Here is a 16,653-nt window from a genome sequence, read left to right on the forward strand (position 1 = left end):
GAAGGAGTTTGTGGGGTCAGATCCATCCCAGGGAAGGAGTGAGTTTGTGGGGTCAAATTGATCCCAGGGAAGGAGTTTACGGGGTCAATCCCAACCTGGTGAAGGGATTCGTGGGGTCCTTCTGGGGTGGGTTGATGCCCTCCCCGGTGTGTAGGGGGTTTGTTCTCATCCAGATGTGTGGGGTCCATCCCATCCCCATAGAAGGAGTTTGTGGGGTCAGATCGATCCCAGGGAAGGAGTTTGTGGGGTCAGATCGATCCCAGGGAAGGAGTTTGTGGGATCCATACCCATCCCGGTGAAGAAATTCCTGGGGTCCATCCGGGGTTGGTTGTTGCCCCACCCGATGTCTGCGGGGTTTATTCCCACCCAGGCGTGTGGGGTCCATCCCACCCCTGTGCCCCGGCTCGCTCCCCACCCCGAACCGCCCCCCCGGAGAAACTTCAGGGCTGAGGCACCTCCCCAATCCCTCCGTCCTCCGCCCTCTCTCCGCCACCCCGATCCCGATCCCGATCCCGATCCCGCCCCGGGAGCCGGAGCGGCGCAAGCGGGGGAGGGACCGGGGCGGCACCGGGGGCGGCAGCGGGGTGGGCACCGGGGTGGGCACCGGGGCCGGTCCCGGGGGGTCCCAGCCACGCTCAGCCGTCTGGGAGCGCTGCTGCAGCAGGCGGTGGAGACGGTGAGCGGGGCCGGGGGGACGCGGGACACGGGGGGGACCGGGAACGGCACCGGGACCGGGAGTGGGGGATTCCGTGCCCCCCCCTCCCCGTGATCCCGGTCCCGGTGTGAGCAGCGGGAGCCCAGCGTGGACCTGCTGGAAGCCTTCCCCGAGCACTGGAGGGGCATCACCGGCTACTACCTGGAGGCCACAGGTGAGTGGGGTGCGGGCAGAGGGTTCCCGTGGCCCAGGTTTGGGGACTTTTTCCCGGGATGGGGTCCCCGTTCCCCGAATTTTTTTTTTTTTTTTTTTTTTTTTTTTTTTTTTTTTTTTTTTTTTTTTTTTCCCCCCCCAGAATGGGTTTTTGGGGTTTTTTCTTTCCCGGGATGGGGTCTCTGCAGCGTGGGAACAAATTCCTTGTGCTGTGGGAACTCGTGTCCTAAGAGAGGTCCTTGTACCCCAAAACAGGCTGTCCTAAAAATGGCAATAAGGTCCCTGTGCCCAAGGAGGGGGGGGGCGCAGTGCCCTAGGAGGGGACCACATTCCCTGGGACGCGATCCCATATCCTGGGAGGGGATTTTGTGTCCTGGGAGAGGGTCCCTGTGTCCTAAATCAGGGTCCCCGGCCCAGGAGCGAGACAGCTGTGCCCTGGGGCAGCGTTTGGGGACACATCCCGGGACAGGACCCCCTGTCCTGGGACAAATCCCTGGCCCCGGGGATGGCACCCCGTGCCCCGGGACAGCCCCGCAGTGCGCTGTGGCTGCCCCGGCACGGGGGGGACAGGCCAGGGGACACCCCCTGGCAGGACTGACCCACCCGGGGCTTTGTGCCCTGTCCAGCCGCGACCCCCGGGCACGGCGGGGGGATCGGGGCGGCTTTGGCTGGCTGGGGACGCTCCCGGCAGCGCCGCACGGGCTGGGACACGTCCCGTGGGGACACAACAGCGCCGGGACAGCTCCGGGCACGATTCCCGGCAGGATCTGGGTGCTGGCCGTGCCCGAGGGGGTCACCGTGCCCAGCGGGGGAATGGGCAGCGGCGGGGGGAGAGGGATGTCCGGCAGCGTCCTAGGGCGGGGCGGAAGCGGCTGTTCCATCCTCACATTGCCATCTAGCGTCATTCCCGCTCCGGAGGAGCCGCTTGTGGGATGGCACGGAGCAGGGAAAAGCCTGTGGGATGGCACGGAGCAGGGAAAAGCCTGTGGGATGGCACGGAGCGGGGAAAAGCCTGTGGGATGGCACGGAGCAGGGAAAAGCCCTGGCACAGCCCCACCGGCACGGCGGACACCGCACCCGGGCATCCCCTCCCGCTGCCGGGCCCGGGGGGGACCCGCCGCAGCCCCCCGTCCTTGAATCCCTGAATCCCTGGATCCCCAGGTGGCCAAATCTGTGAACCCCTGGATCCCCAAATCCATGGACCCCTGAACCCCTGGATCCCTGAATCCCAATATTCCTGAATCCATGAATCTCTCGATCCCGGGATCCCTGAATTTACCCCTGAACCCCATGACCCCTGAATCCCAAAATCCCAATATCCTGAATCCCCAGATCCCTGGATCCCTGAATCCATGGATCCCTGAATCTCTGAACCCCTGGATCCCCATATCCCTGAATCCATGAATCCCTGGGCCCCTGAATGCCCATCCCCATACCCCTGAATGTCTGAATCCTCAGATCCCCAAATCTATGGACCCCTCAACCCCTGAATCCAGGAATCCTCAGATCCCTGAATCCCCGGATCCATAAATCCATGAATCCATGAATCCATGAATCCCTGAATCCCCGAATCCCCAAATCCATGAATCCATGAATCCCTGAATCCCCAGGTCCCCAACTCCATGAATCCCTGGATCCCCAGGTCCCTGAATCCCAGAATCCCAGTACCCCAAATCCCAGTATCCCCCAATCCCAATATCCCAAATCCCAGTACCCCAAATCCCGTTGTCCCAAGGCCCGTTCCCGGCAGACGAGAGCATCCCGGCGCGGCAGACGGACGTCCCGTGGCACCTGCGGCAGATGTTGGACATCCTGGTGTACGAGGAGCGGCAACACCTGGGGGGAGACGGGGCCGTGCCTCGAGTTCCTGCTGCAGCACAAACTGCTGGAAACTCTGGGAACGCCGGGGAAGGCCGAGGTGAGCCGAGGGATCGGGAAAATCCCCCCGGAGAGGCTGAGCCCTCAGCCTCCCCCAGCTGCTGCACGTGGTGCCCCTCAGGAATTCTAATTTTGGAGCGTTTTTCCTGGGAACGGGGGTTTGTGAAGTGGGAGATGGTCACAAGGCTCGGGGGTTTTTGTGAGGGGAAAACTTGGCTTTTTTGGGGCAGCTCTTGGGTTACTGAAGTTCCTCACTGGGATTCTTTCTGGGATCTTGCACCCCAGCACATCCCTGCTTGCACAGGAAGGGATTTTTTTTAAAAAAATATCTGGCACGCAGCTTTTTTAAAAAACATCTGATGCAAGATGAAGTGCCAGGTGTGGAAAAAAGTAAATATTGCTCAAATATATAACATAAATATATAAATATAAATACACATATATACACAAATATCTATTTATAAATATTAAATATTTTATTATAGATTTTTATTTTTTATATATTTTATGTACATAAAATATTATATATAACCTGTTAAAAATACATAATATAATATGATGTAAAACATATTATATTATATTATATTATATTATATTATATTATATTATGTTATGTTATGTTATGTTATGTTATGTTATGTTATGTTATGTTATATTTATAATAAATATAACAGCTCTGCTGTCCCTTTGCTGCTAAAAACAGCAACGAGGCCCCTGGAAATAGATTTTTATTCAAATCTAAGTGAAAACACACTGGTCCTTCCACACCCATGAGGATTCGGGGTTTTGGGGATGCTGAGATTTAACTCCCTAAATGCTGAGAAATGGGAAATAATCCCCCAGATTTTTTTTCTTCCTTCTTTTGAGAGGATTGAGTTAAACCCCTCGTTGCTAAAGGGATGGGAGGGATGATTTGGGGCAATTCTGGGGAAATCAGGGGGTGTGGCTCTGACTGCTGTCCCCTGTCCCAGTATCCCCCCCGGGACGAGGCAGCAGGTCCTGCTCTCCTTCAGCCGCGCCCTGGGGCAGCTGCAGCACCCGCTCCTGCACTACCTCAACGTGCACCGGCCCGTGCAGGTGAGCTCCCACCTGTCCCCAGCGCTGCCTCGGGTGTTTTCACATCTCTGCTGCCCGGATGTCACCAGAAATTGATGCTTTGGGAAGGCAGAGCTCGAATAGAGTATAAAGAGCTAGAGAGTAAAGTAGATATTTATTAAAAGGCCTTTTAAGGATTTATTAAATAATAGATATTTATTAAATAATAAATATTAAATATTCGAGGTTTATTAAAAGACCTTGGGCAGGACAAGAGCCTGCCCGGGGCTAGACCCAAGGTGGACCCAAAATGGTCACAAAATGGACCCAAAACAGTCCCAAAATGGTCCCAAAATGGTCCCAAAATGGTCCCCCAATCACGAGGTCTCACACACATTCCTGTAAGTTTTAGTTCATTTGCATGTTGGGGTTTTGCATGTTGGGAGACCCCCGGGGACACCCCCCACCCCCTGAGGGCGCAGCTCATCGACCGCTGCGACCACCTGTGCGACGAGGTGAGCTCACCTGGGCTGTGGCTGGGGTGGGGGCCGGGCAGTGGCGGGGGTCTCACCGTGCTGGCCGTGCCCAGATCAGCCTGGCCAGCCTGCGGCTCTTCGAGGGCACCGCCAGGGGACAGCCAGGGGACAGCCAGGGACAGCCAGGGGACAGCCAGGGCACCCCAGGGACAGCCAGGGGACAGCCAGGGACAGCCAGGGGACAGCCAGGGCACCCCCAGGGACAGCCAGGGCACCCCAGGGACAGCCAGGGGACAGCCAGGGGACAGCCAGGGACAGCCAGGGGACAGACAGGGACAGCCAGGGCACCCCCAGGGACAGCCAGGGCACCCCAGGGACAGCCAGGGGACAGCCAGGGACAGCCAGGGGACAGCCAGGGGACAGCCAGGGACAGCCAGGGGACAGCCAGGGACAGCCAGGGACAGCCAGGGACAGCCAGGGACAGCCAGGGGACCCCCAGGGACAGCCAGAGACACCCCCAGGGACAGCCAGGGCACCCCCAGGGACAGTCAGGGACCTAAAACTTTCTCCTAAACCCTAAAACCTCCTCCTAAAGCCTAAAACCTTCTCCTAAAATCTCCCAAATTCCACCTGAGCAACCTCCAGCCCCTTCCCTTTTTGGATAAATTCACTTTATCCAGTTCTGGGTTTTTTAATATATTTTTCCAGCAGGTGGCAGGGTGAGACCAGGGAAGCGCGGAGGGATGTGGGACAGGCCGGGAAGAGGCGCCCGGGAGCACCTCGGGTAATTCTGGAGGAATTTATCCGGAATTTTCCACTTCTGGGGCAGGGAAAAGAGCCCTCGAGGGACATTTCCCTCCCTACAACTAGACCCCTCTGGAATAAAATGAGAAGGATAATCGGGGAGAGGTTTTTTTAAAAATTTATTTTATTTCCCTTTCCTTTCCTTTCCTTTCCTTTCCCTTTCCTTTCCTTTCCTTTCCTTTCCTTTCCCTTTCCTTTCCTTTCCTTTCCTTTCCTTTCCTTTCCTTTTCCTTTCCTTTCCTTCCTTCCTTTCCTTTCCTTTCCTTTCCTTTCCTTTCCTTTTCCTTTCCTTTCCTTTCCTTTCCTTTCCTTTCCTTTCCATTTCCCTTTCCTTTCCTTTCCTTTCCTTTCCTTTCCTTTCCTTTCCTTTCCTTTCCTTTCCTTTCCTTTCCTTTCCTTTCCTTTCCTTTTCCTTTCCTTTCCTTTCCTTTCCTTTCCTTTCCTTTTCCTTTCCTTTCCTTTCCTTTTCCTTTCCTTTCCTTTCCTTTCCTTCCTTTCCTTTCCTTTCCTTTCCTTTCCTTTCCTTTCCTTTCCTTTCCTTTCCTTTCCTTTCCTTTCCTTTCCTTTCCTTTCCTTTCCTTCTTTCCTTTCCTTTCCTTTCCTTTCCTTTCCTTTCCTTTCTTTCTTTTCTTTTCTTGCAGGGAGATGATTTGGCCACCGGGCGCCGCAGTTTTCCCTCCGAGGGATGAGAGGGGCCAGAATTCCAAGGGGAAAAAAAAATGAAAATTCCAAGGAGATCTGAGCCAGAGCCGTGTGAAATCCTCTCAGCGTGATGGAATTCTGCTGGAATTCTGAGCAGGATGAGGAAATCTGGGAAGGGACACAGGGGACAGGGAGGGGTGGCACACTCCCGGCTCTGGAACAGCAGGAAAAGTCAGAATTGCCAGCCCTGGACGTCCTCCCCCTGTGGAATCGCTCCCTCCCCGTGTCCCCTGCCGTGCCCTCTAGTGCCACCTCCAGCTTTTCTGAGGTGTTTAATTAAATTTTAAAATATAATTTATGTGCAGCAATGCTTTTTCCCTTGGAGAAGAGAGCAGCAAAGGGCCTCACACCGAGGGCACGCTCCCAGGACGGCCTCCTGGTCTCCTTTCCCAGCGCTCCAGGTTTCTCAAACCAAGACCAGGCTCCTTAAAAATATCTTTTTTTTTTTTTTTTTTAAATGTTTTGGTTTTGGTTTTCTGAAATTCTTTTCTCAGAGAATTTTCTGTGATCAAGAGACACGTTTTTGTAACAGCAAATTGGCATGTTTTCCCTAGGAGGGACTTCTCCTTGCTGTCCCTCTGCTCTGACCAACGTGAGTGAAGACGTTTGTCTTTGTGTCACCGATCCAATTGGTCTGTGTGAAATAGTATAAAAGTCAGGGGGCACCCCCAGGGACAGCCAGGGACCTAAAACTTTCTCCTAAACCCTAAAACCTCCTCCTAAAGCCTAAAAGCTTCTCCTAAAATCTCCCAAATTCCACCTGAGCAACCTCCAGCCCGCTTCCCTTTTTGGATAAATTCACTTTATCCAGTTCTGGGTTTTTTAATATATTTTTCCAGCAGGTGGCAGGGTGAGACCAGGGAAGCGCGGAGGGATGTGGGACAGGCCGGGAAGAGGCGCCCGGGAGCACCTCGGGTAATTCTGGAGGAATTTATCCGGAATTTGCCACCTCCGGAGCAGGGAAAAGAGCCCTCGAGGGACATTTCCCTCCCTACAACTCGACCCCTCTGGAATAAATGAGAAGGATAATCGGGGAGAGGTTTTTCAAATATTTTATTTTATTTTATTTTATTTTATTTTATTTTATTTTATTTTATTTTATTTTATTTTATTTTATTTTATTTTATTTTATTTTATTTTTATCTTTTTTCTCTTTTCTTTTCTTTTCTTTTCTTTTCTTTTCTTTTCTTTTCTTTTCTTTTCTTTTCTTTTCTTTTCTTCTCTTCTCTTCTCTTCTCTTCTCTTCTCTTCTCTTCTCTTCTCTTCTCTTCTCTTCTCTTCTCTTCTCTTCTCTTCTCTTCTCTTCTCTTCTCTTCTTTTCTTTTCCTTTTTCCTTTTTCCGTTTTCCTTTTTCCTTTCTTTTTTTTTCTTTTTTTCTTTGTTCTTTTTTCTTCTTTTCTTGCAGGGAGATGATTTGGCCACCGGGCGCCGCAGTTTTCCCTTCGGGGGATGAGAGGGGCCAGAATTCCAAGAGGGGAAAATAAAAAATAATTCCGAGGAGATCTGAGCCAGAGCCGTGTGAAATCCTCTCAGCCTGATGGAATTCTGCTGGAATTCTGAGCAGGATGAGGAAATCTGGGAAGGGACACAGGGACAGGGAGGAGTGGCACACTCCCGGCTCTGGAACAGCAGGAAAAGTCAGAATTGCCAGCCCTGGACGTCCTCCCCCTGTGGAATCGCTCCCTCCCCGTGTCCCTGCCGTGCCCTCAGTGCCACCTCCAGCCTTCTGAATCTCGGAGTCTGTGCCGCTGGGGTGTAAAACAGTTTTCTCTAATTGGGTGAAGGACTGTCTGCATTGCAGGCCTCAAATGGTCGTTATTGGGTCGAAAACATAAATAATGAAGGTGTCACTTTGGCATGGAGTAATTATCTCTTAAATTGCCTTGGAAATAGTTAGAGGTTCCCATTTTGTCTCGTTTCTCTAACTGGCAATTTGGAGCTCCCGCTGTTAATATTGTAAATCGATAAAATATAATCAACACCCAAGACCAAACTCGACTTCACGTTTCCCGTGTCTTTCATCCTGACCTGGGCCGAGATAAAGCAGAACTGTGACAGGGAGGGACCTTAATTTCGTAACGATTTGGGTTCCGGTTGATGATCAGGGAGCAGAAAAGCTCCGGGGAGACTCCAAGTCCCTTCCAGAGCCTGGAGGGAGCTGGGACAAGGCATGGAGGGACAGGACACAGGGAATGGCTTCCCACTGGGAAAGGGGAGATTTAAATGGGATTTTGGGAAGGAATTCCTGGCTGGGAGGGTGGAGAGGGGCTGGGATGGAATTCCCAGAGGAGCTGTGGCTGCCCCTGGATCCCTGGCAGTGTCCCAGGCCAGGATGGGATAATCTGGGACAGTGGGAGGTGTCCCTGCCCATGGCAGGGGTGGCCCTGGGTGGGATTTAAGATCCATTCCCAACATTCCTGTGATTCCAGTTCCTCTGGAGCTCCGTCCCTGTGATGGCACCACAGGGAACGGGGCCCACAGCTCCTCGTTATCCGAGGGAAAGGGAAGAAATCCACCCAGGCAGCAGCAAAACAATGACGAGACACGTTATTTAAACTCTGCCTCCCTGAGCAGGATCGTGACCCGGCAGAGGAATTATTTATTTCGAAATCCCCACTTTTCTATAAATGAAGACTTTCAAAAAGAAAAAAACCTGGCTGGCAGATCTGCATTTAAAGGCCTAATCCAGGTGCACTGCAGCTCCTTATCCCGTGAAGTTGTGAGAGAAAAAGGGGGAAGATAATGGGAGCTTTTGTCATGGATATCTGAGGAGACTTTGGGGAAGCCAAGACTTTCATGTGAGTCGTGTTAAAGGATTTTCTGCAAAATTCTCCGTCTGAGGGAGAAAGAAAAACCAGGCCTGCAGCCCTCAGGAGCTCTCATTTTGAGTTTGTCAAACCTTTAAAAAGTTTTACCTTTTTATTTATCCCGGGGATTTTATTTTCCCTTCCCTCTGGCCGCGATCGCTGTCGGAAAATCCTGGCTGGGGAGATGGCGAAGCTGATGATTTATAAACCCCCTGGCGAGGAGGAGCTCAGCAGCTTTTCTGCATGGAAATCCTCCTCCTGCAAGCAGGATTCGACCCCAGCCAGGTGAGAAAATTCAGGAGAAAACGGGGATTTGGCGCCATTGGGCTGGAGGCGCAGGAGGCGTCAGGGCTGAGTTAGCACCGCGCTTTTCCCATAATTTCCTGGTGACACCCCCTGGCTCTGGTGGCACCTCCGGCACTCCCTGCTCTCCAGCATTCCCTGCTCCAGCTGAGAAGACTCTAAACTTCCAGATGTGAGCAGTAAATCCCGCGTTTCTCCTCTAGGAGCTGGGGCAGGTGCAGGGGAGGCTTTGCCAAACTCCGTCCTGGGGCTGGGAGCAAACTTTTGTCTCCTGCAGCAGGAGCTGAAGCCCTGAACTTCCTGATTAGTCTGAGCCCTGATTAGGCTGCAGATAGGCCCTGATTAAAGTGCTCTTGGCTATTTTGGAGCTCCAGATAAATATTCATGAGTGGAGGAGAGGAGAGGAGAGTAAACAGAAAACAAAGCGGAGCCTGGCAGAGCTCGCCAGGAGATCCAGGGGGAGGATCCCGGTCTGGGGTGGTTGAGGTCGTGGAATCCTGGAATGGGTTGGGGTGGAAGGGACCTTAAAGCTCATCCCTGTCCCCATGGGCAGGGAGGGACATTTTCCACCGTCCCAGGGTGCTCCAGCCTGGCCTTGGGCACTTCCAGGCATCCAGGGGCAGCCACAGCTCCTCTTGGAATTCCATCCCAGCCCCTCCCCACCCTAATTCCTTCCCAAAATCCCAATATCCCTTCCATCCCTGTCCACCTCAGACACCTCTCGGAGCACTGAGGGTCCAGGGAGAGGTTCCCACCTCGGGATCAATGCTTGGACATTTCAGGTTCTTCCTTCGGTCCGTTTGGAGCAGAAAACAAAGACTCCTCTGATTTCCTGAAACAACCCACGTTGTCACCCCTGTTTTCCCAGTTCTCGGATATGTTGGGAAGGGATACATGTGGTACCCACAAACTTATTAATAATTACAGGAATGCAAAACCTTGTGATTTAGGCCCTAAAACCCTCCTGCAATGAAGAAATGGGGATGAGGCTGATTTGTCCCATTCTGGCTGAGTTTCTCCATCCCCACCTTCCTCTCCAACACCAGACCCCAAAAAACGTCCCAAATCTGGTCTGGGCTGGCGATCCCAGCTCCTCCCATCCTTCCAAGGCTTTCCATCATCACCTAAATCTGATAAAAAAAGGAAATGGAAAGCCAAAACCATCTGGCAACTCCCACTAACTACAGAAAATAAATAAGGGCACCAACAAATTGAATCGATAACCTCACACTTCTCCACCCCTTTTCCTGTGTTTTATCCCTTTTCCAGATGTTTCCACCTCTCCCCCTTCGCAGTTCTGTGCCACAGACAGCCGCAAATTCTCATCTTTTGATATAAAAGCAGCAAAAAAAGAAACCCCAGCCCAGCACTGATGATTTTTGTTTCAGGTGTGCTCGGAGGAGGCTGCAGGCACAAACCTCCTCCTCCTCTTCCTCCTCTTCCTCCTCTTCCTCCTCTTCCTCCTCTCCCTCCTCTCCTCTCCAGCACCCGGAGAGCTCTTCCCAGTTGTTTCCTCGCGGTGCTTTTCATCCCGAATTCCTGTTTCTCACGGCGACCTTTGTTCTCCCCAGGTTTTTATTTTTATCTCTGCTTTTTCCCTGCCCTGAGGCTTTGAGGGAGTTGAAGGAGGACTCGATCAGCTGGAACAGTGAAAATCCAGGTTTTCCACCCAAACGGCGCCACATCCGGCGGGATTTGACAGAAAATAAAAAAGCAAAGGGAGAAACCCCCACCCTGCTGCGAATTTTTTAGTGGATAATAAAAAAAAACTTTAATAGATAATAAAAAATTAACTGATAATAAAAATATTTTTTAATGGATAATAAAAAAAATTTAAAAAGTAAAATAAAGAGACGAAACCTCTTTGGCTGCTCGGGAATGGAATTTTCTCTTGGACTTACAGGGTTCACCCAAAAATAGTCAGGGATGGCCACAACTGGAGGAATCGATGGTCACTTTTGGGGTTCCACCACACCCGAAAGAGGGGTTCGAGGTCCCCAAATGTCACCTTGGTACCTGACAGGGCCACATGGAATTAAGGTTCCTGGGGAACCTTCTCTGTGGAGTTCCGTCTCTGCCACTGCAGGTGCCTCCTCTCTTAGTGCTCACCCGTCCCTTAAATACAAAGAAATTCTGAATTTGGGAAAAAACGATGCAAATTTTGACCTTTTCCAGCCCAGGCCTGGGAGTAAAGGAAGGGAGGAAGTAGCTGGTGTGTGCCAGGGAAGATGTTCCTCGGAGTTCCCGCACCAGAGACGTGGATGTGTGACCATTTAGCCATCAAAATGCTAATCACCGTGGTAATTCCATCAGGAATTAATTATTTTCGTGGCTTCCTCTGGGATTAGCCCAGCCACAAGGTTTGGGTGAGGGATTTGGGGTTTGGAGTGACCTGATGGGAGATGGGAGGTGCCCCATGGATGCGTCTGGAGGTGTCTTCCGACCCAAACCTTCCCATGACTCTCAGCACTCCCAAAAATGGCAGAAATTTGGCGTTTTTGAGGGTGGAGAATCCAGCCAGTGACCGGAAAAGGTCAGGAATGGGTGTTCCATCCAAGAGGGAAGGATGGATCCTGTGCCTGAGGCGTCAGGAATCCAGCTCCTTATCAGAGACCTGCTGAGTCCTGACCCCACCAACTCCACACCCTCCTCAGGCTGCCAAAAAAACGACCAAAAGAACGACTCCCTCCCAGTGATAATTATGGATTTAAACGTTTCCTGTCAACCGAGAAATATTTTCTCTTCTCAATTATTTTGTTTCTTCTGGGGAAAAAAAAACCAAAAAAAACCCAACAAAAGCAAAAACCCAAACCCCAACTCATCCAACCCATCATTTTCTTTGATAAGCTCCACAACCCCGGGGATATTTTCCAACTTGTCCGTGGTGGTGAAGAGTATCCTCATTTCTCCATTTAGGAAATAGAAAAAAAACCCCCAACAAACCAAACAAGGGATTAAAAACATCAGCATGAGCAGATGGACAAGGCAGCGGGAGGATTTGCAGGAGCCACCTGAAGTAAACGAAGCTGATGGAATTTGGCATTTCTATCACAACAGATCTGGTGCGAAAGCTCCCAAATTCAGCCTGACACACATTTAGGTCGCTTTTCTCTGGGATTTTTTTCGCTCTGCTGCTGCACCTGAAGAACAAAACAACCCCCAGAAATAAACAATGTCAGAGGCACGATTGAGGCTTGACCCAGCTGAGGCAAAGCCAACAGTGTGTACACAAAAACAAAACCCCAAAACCCAAAACAAACAAACAAACAAACCACACAAAAAACCCCCACAAAAAACCAAAAAAACCCCAAAAAACTAACCAACCAACCAACCAACCGAACCAAACCAAACCAAACCAAACCAAACCAAACCAAACCAAACCAAACCAAACCAAACAACAACAACAAAAAACCCACCAAAAAACCCACCAAAAAACCAACCCAAAACAAAACAAAAAATTTCAAGGCTTTGGGTATTGCACGTCCTGGTGGATGTGGTCCTCACATGATTTTCCATAAAAATAACAGCCAGACAGTGTATTGTGGGGTGCTGATACCTGGAGGAGCCGGTTTGGGAGATCATCAACCCTCCAGTTTCAAAGACTCGCTCGTCTGCAGAGAACTCCTCGCTGAAGGCTCCAATTAGTGTTTGATTAGGCCCTTTCACAGCTTCTCTCCCGAATGAAAAGGGAGAAATATAACATTGTTCTCTTCAATTCCAGCAGAAAAGCCGCGAGATCAGGCTGTTTAAAACAACAAAAAAAGAGTGGGTTTTCTTTTTCCCCATTTCCCTCCCATTCTGCCGTGAAAAGCACCTTATTATAAATATAAGACGACCCAACCACCTCCTGATGATAATGACCCGCCAGATTTGTCGTAACGAAATGTCAGTGTCACCCGTGGAATAATCATGGCAAAATACCTCAAAAACAGGAAAAAGAGGGGAAAAAAAAATAAAAAGGGAAAAGGAACACTCCCACTTCTGGTATAACTAGAAGAGTTGCTTGAAAGTCAGAGGCTTAAGTGATTCAGGCAAATATTGAGCTGCTTCATTTGCAATTTGATTTTAACCACGGGCACGACGACGAGGGAAAACAAGAGCGGGAGCGTCGGCGTCCCGATATTAATAAAATATAATTAGCAGGGAGATTTGCATAGGGGAAAGGAAAGCTCCTTAATTCCACTCCCCTGCTCCTGCCAACCTGGCTTGTGCCGTCGGAGGAGATTTTTCCAAGGGCTGGTGTTTACGGAGGGTTGATTAGAGGCGGAGAATGGAAATTAACAGGGAATTCACTGACATTGTTTCCCTCTGGAAGGCGCTTGTGGATCCCAGCTGGAATGTCCTGGAATCGTGGGATGGGTTGGGTGGGGTTGGGAGGAACCTTGAGGTCAGTCCAACAAAGGTGAGGACACCTTCCACCAGACAAGGCTCTAAGCCCCTTCCAAACCCAGCCTTGGGCACTTACAGGGATGGGAATGGGCATGGAAGAAGACCTGGATTCGATGGGAAGAAGACCAAAATTATTGGATAGATGACCAAATTCAATGGGAATATGACCTGCATTCAACTGGAAGAACACCTGGATTCAATTGGAAAAAGACCTGGATTCAGTGGGAAGATTATCTGGATTCAATGGGAAATGACCTGGATTCAGTGGGAAGATTACCTGGATTCAATGGGAAAAAGACCAAATTCAATGGGAAGAAGACCTGGATTCAACAGGAAGAAGACTTGGATTCAGTGAGAAGAAGACCTGATTTGGTGGAAAGATGACCTGGATTCAACTAGAAGAACTGGATTCGACTGGAAGAAGACCTGGATTGTGTGGGAAGAAGACCAAATTCAACTGGAAGAAGACCTGGATTCAACTGGAAGATGACTTAGATTCAGTGGGAAGAAGACCAAATTCAAAGGGAAGAAGATTTGGATTCAAGGGAGGAAGACCAAATTCAATGGGAAATGACCTGGATTCAACAGGAAATGACCTGGATTCAATGGGAAGAAGACAGCCAGGAATCTGGGAAAGATAGGGAAAACAACGACACCACAGTAGGAAAAAGGGAATTCATTTCTTATGGGAATTCTTATGGGAGATGGAGCATTGGAATAACAACCAGGGGAAAAAACCTTGTGCTCTCCCTGTTTCCTCAAGGGAAAAAACTCACTTTTCCTGCTGCACTTCCTTCCACCCCGGGGCACTTTTTCCTTTGGAAATAGTGTTCAGTTTCCAGTTAAAAACCCATTCCTGGAACAAAAAGTATTTCCTGGGCTTCCTGCAGCCACAGGAGGAGGGTTGGGAGAAGCTTTTGAGTTTCTCAACAGGCTGGGAAAGAAAAAGGGCTCATTTTTCCAAGGAAACCGCCCGAGGAGAAGAGCTGGAAATAATCCTGAACACATCAGCACGAACTAAAAATCCCAACTTTTTTTGCAGGGAAAACGGTGGATGAGGGATTTGGGAAAAGGGCATCTCAGGTGCTTTTAGACATCCAGCCTCCCCCTCCTCTCTCAGACCCAATTCTTTATTTTTCACCTTCAAGGGCACGAAAAGAAGACAAGAAAAAAAACTTCCTTCTTCAGCCTCCGTGTGACGTCTTTTGTTCCAGTCTAAAGGCAGAAAATCTGGGAAAATCATTGCCTCGCTCTCCAGCCGAGACTGGCAAAGTGACAGCTCGGAGAGAAAGCCACTTGCACGTTTTATTCTTACAATATTTTAAAATTATCTGAGCTCCGCTTGAGCCTTGACATTGAATATAGCCCAGTCAAGGGAGAAATCCAGCTTTTTGGAGCTGCTCCCAATAACTTCAGCTTTTGCTGCAGAGAACAAATAAAAACCACCAAACTTCTTGTTTTTTATGCCTGATCCAGAGCCCACGTTGCCTTTCCAAGAGGAATGCTGAAGCGGTTTATGCAGCAAAACCGTTTGCGTGGGTTAACAGATATTTGACCTGGGACTAAAGAGCAAATTCGAGCCATTCGAATTTAAATGGTGGCATTTTTTAGATGTTTTTGACCATATAAATTAAAATTATGGCATGTTTTACATGTTTTTGACCCAGTGCAAAAAGGGCGACACCAATCTGCCATTCAAATTAAAATTATGGCATTTTTTATATGCTTTTGACCCGGTGCAAAAAAGGGCGACACCAATCCGGGTGATTGTTTTGGATCCATTCCCACATTTTCTCTTCCCTGATGAAAAACGTGGATAAACTCTATCCCTGAAATAAACCCATGGCTCAATGGATGATCCTCGATGTTCTAAAATCCCTCTTCCACATCTTTTATCACCTGAACTCTTTCTTATCAGCAGAACTGCTCGGTGCTTAATCACCCTGGGTGCGAAGATGGATTTTTGTGCAGCTTTCTCAAATCTGGGAGTTTTTCTGTCCCAAAGAAAGAGCGATTCCCTCCCATCTGATGCTTTGGAGCAGGAATGTTTTAACTGGAAAAGCTCATCCACGTTTGACATGTTTCCTGGCGGGATTTATCATTTTAAATAATTATTTTAGATAAAATATATTTAAAATAAAATATATCTGGATATTACCCTCAGTTTTTCTCCTTCCCAGTGGGCTGCAGGTGGTGAATAAAGATCAGTTCCGCCTTTGTCCCCCCAAAAAAAGTGGAAAAGCTGACGAGATGAGCCCAGGGAAGTGTCACTGCTGGTTTTCCAGGAACAGGAATTCCCATCTGGAGGGAATTCCTATCCTAGGCCGAAGGGCTCCCAGCCTCTTCCAGAGCACCACAACGGCTGCAAAACAGGTGGAAAAGTGCCAGGAACGAGTTAATTTGGAGATAATTTTTTGTCCTGGGTGTGTAAAAATGGTTGGGACAGGGAGAGGAAGCAGCAGGTGAAGGTCTGGAGGGAATCATGGAATGGTTTGGGTTGGAAGGGACCTTAAATCCCATCCAGTGCCACCACACACAGGGACACATCCCACTGTCCCAGTGTGTCCCAGGGGTGTCCCAGGGGTGGGACAGCCACACCCATGAACTCTGTGACATTCCAGAGGGGAAAAAGGGATCCGGGATGGCGTTGATTTGATTGATTTGTTTCCTGGCCTCGTGTTTATCAATCTCCGCTGGATTGTCAGAGGCACATTTGTCAAAGGCACACCACCCAACTCATCCAGGTAATTCCACCACACAGTTCCACCACACAGTTCCACCACAAAATCCCACCGCAGAGTTATATCACACAATTCCGCCTCAGAATTCCCCCACAGAAATCCACCTCAAAATTCCACCTCAGAATTCCACCTCGAAGCTGCACTTCACAATTCTCCCCCAGAGGATTCCACCAAACAATTCCACCTCAAAATTCCACCTCAGAATCCCCCCCCACTGTCTGACCTCAGAATTCCACCACATAATTCCACCTTGGAATTCCATCAAACATTTCCACCTCAGGACTGCACCACACAATTAGACCTCAAAATGCCCCCACACAGTTGCCCTGTGCAATTCCACCTCAGAATTCCCCCACAGAATTCCACCTCAAAATCCCGCCTCACCATTCCACCTCAGAATCCCCCCCACATGATTTGCCCACACAATTCCACCTCAGAATTCCACCACTCAATGCCACCCATCACGCTCTCCTTGACCCTAGAAAAGTCTTGAGGATTTATTTCTATCATTTTATATGAATTTATATAACTTTTTACGCCTGTGAACCCCATGGGCAGCACTTTGTGCTCCCTCCTCCACCAAGCACGGTGCTAACAAAGGGCACACGTGACGTCATGAACTCTGGGCACTGCTTCCCGTTTAATTAGCT

The 16,653-nt window shown here is 49.8% G+C and overlaps 1 protein-coding gene across 1 annotated transcript; it reads left to right on the top strand.

Annotated features, from left to right (window-relative positions):
• Window positions 1–343: 343 nt before the first annotated feature.
• On the top strand, window positions 344–5,987 carry FHIP2B (FHF complex subunit HOOK interacting protein 2B). The gene is made up of 6 exons (XM_066206086.1): window positions 344–676; window positions 791–869; window positions 2,604–2,786; window positions 3,718–3,823; window positions 4,966–5,041; window positions 5,703–5,987. The coding sequence occupies exons 1-6, from the start codon at window positions 344–346 to the stop codon at window positions 5,748–5,750; spliced, it is 825 nt and encodes a 274-aa protein (XP_066062183.1). The 3' UTR covers window positions 5,751–5,987.
• Window positions 5,988–16,653: the final 10,666 nt, after the last annotated feature.

Source organism: Chamaea fasciata, unplaced genomic scaffold (assembly GCF_029207755.1).
Source record: "Chamaea fasciata isolate MVZ Bird 193981 ecotype frontalis unplaced genomic scaffold, bChaFas1.0.hap1 SCAF_30, whole genome shotgun sequence".
Classification (NCBI taxonomy): Eukaryota; Metazoa; Chordata; class Aves; order Passeriformes; family Sylviidae; genus Chamaea; species Chamaea fasciata.

Coding starts and splice junctions, on each gene's coding strand:
- FHIP2B (XM_066206086.1), top strand. CDS start 344: ATGTCTGCGGGGTTTATTCCCACCCAGGCGTGTGGGGTCCATCCCACC. Junction 3,824..4,965: donor ACGTGCACCGGCCCGTGCAG/GTGAGCTCCCAC, acceptor ATATTTTTCCAG/CAGGTGGCAGGGTGAGACCA. Junction 5,042..5,702: donor GGCGCCCGGGAGCACCTCGG/GTAATTCTGGAG, acceptor CTTTTCTTGCAG/GGAGATGATTTGGCCACCGG.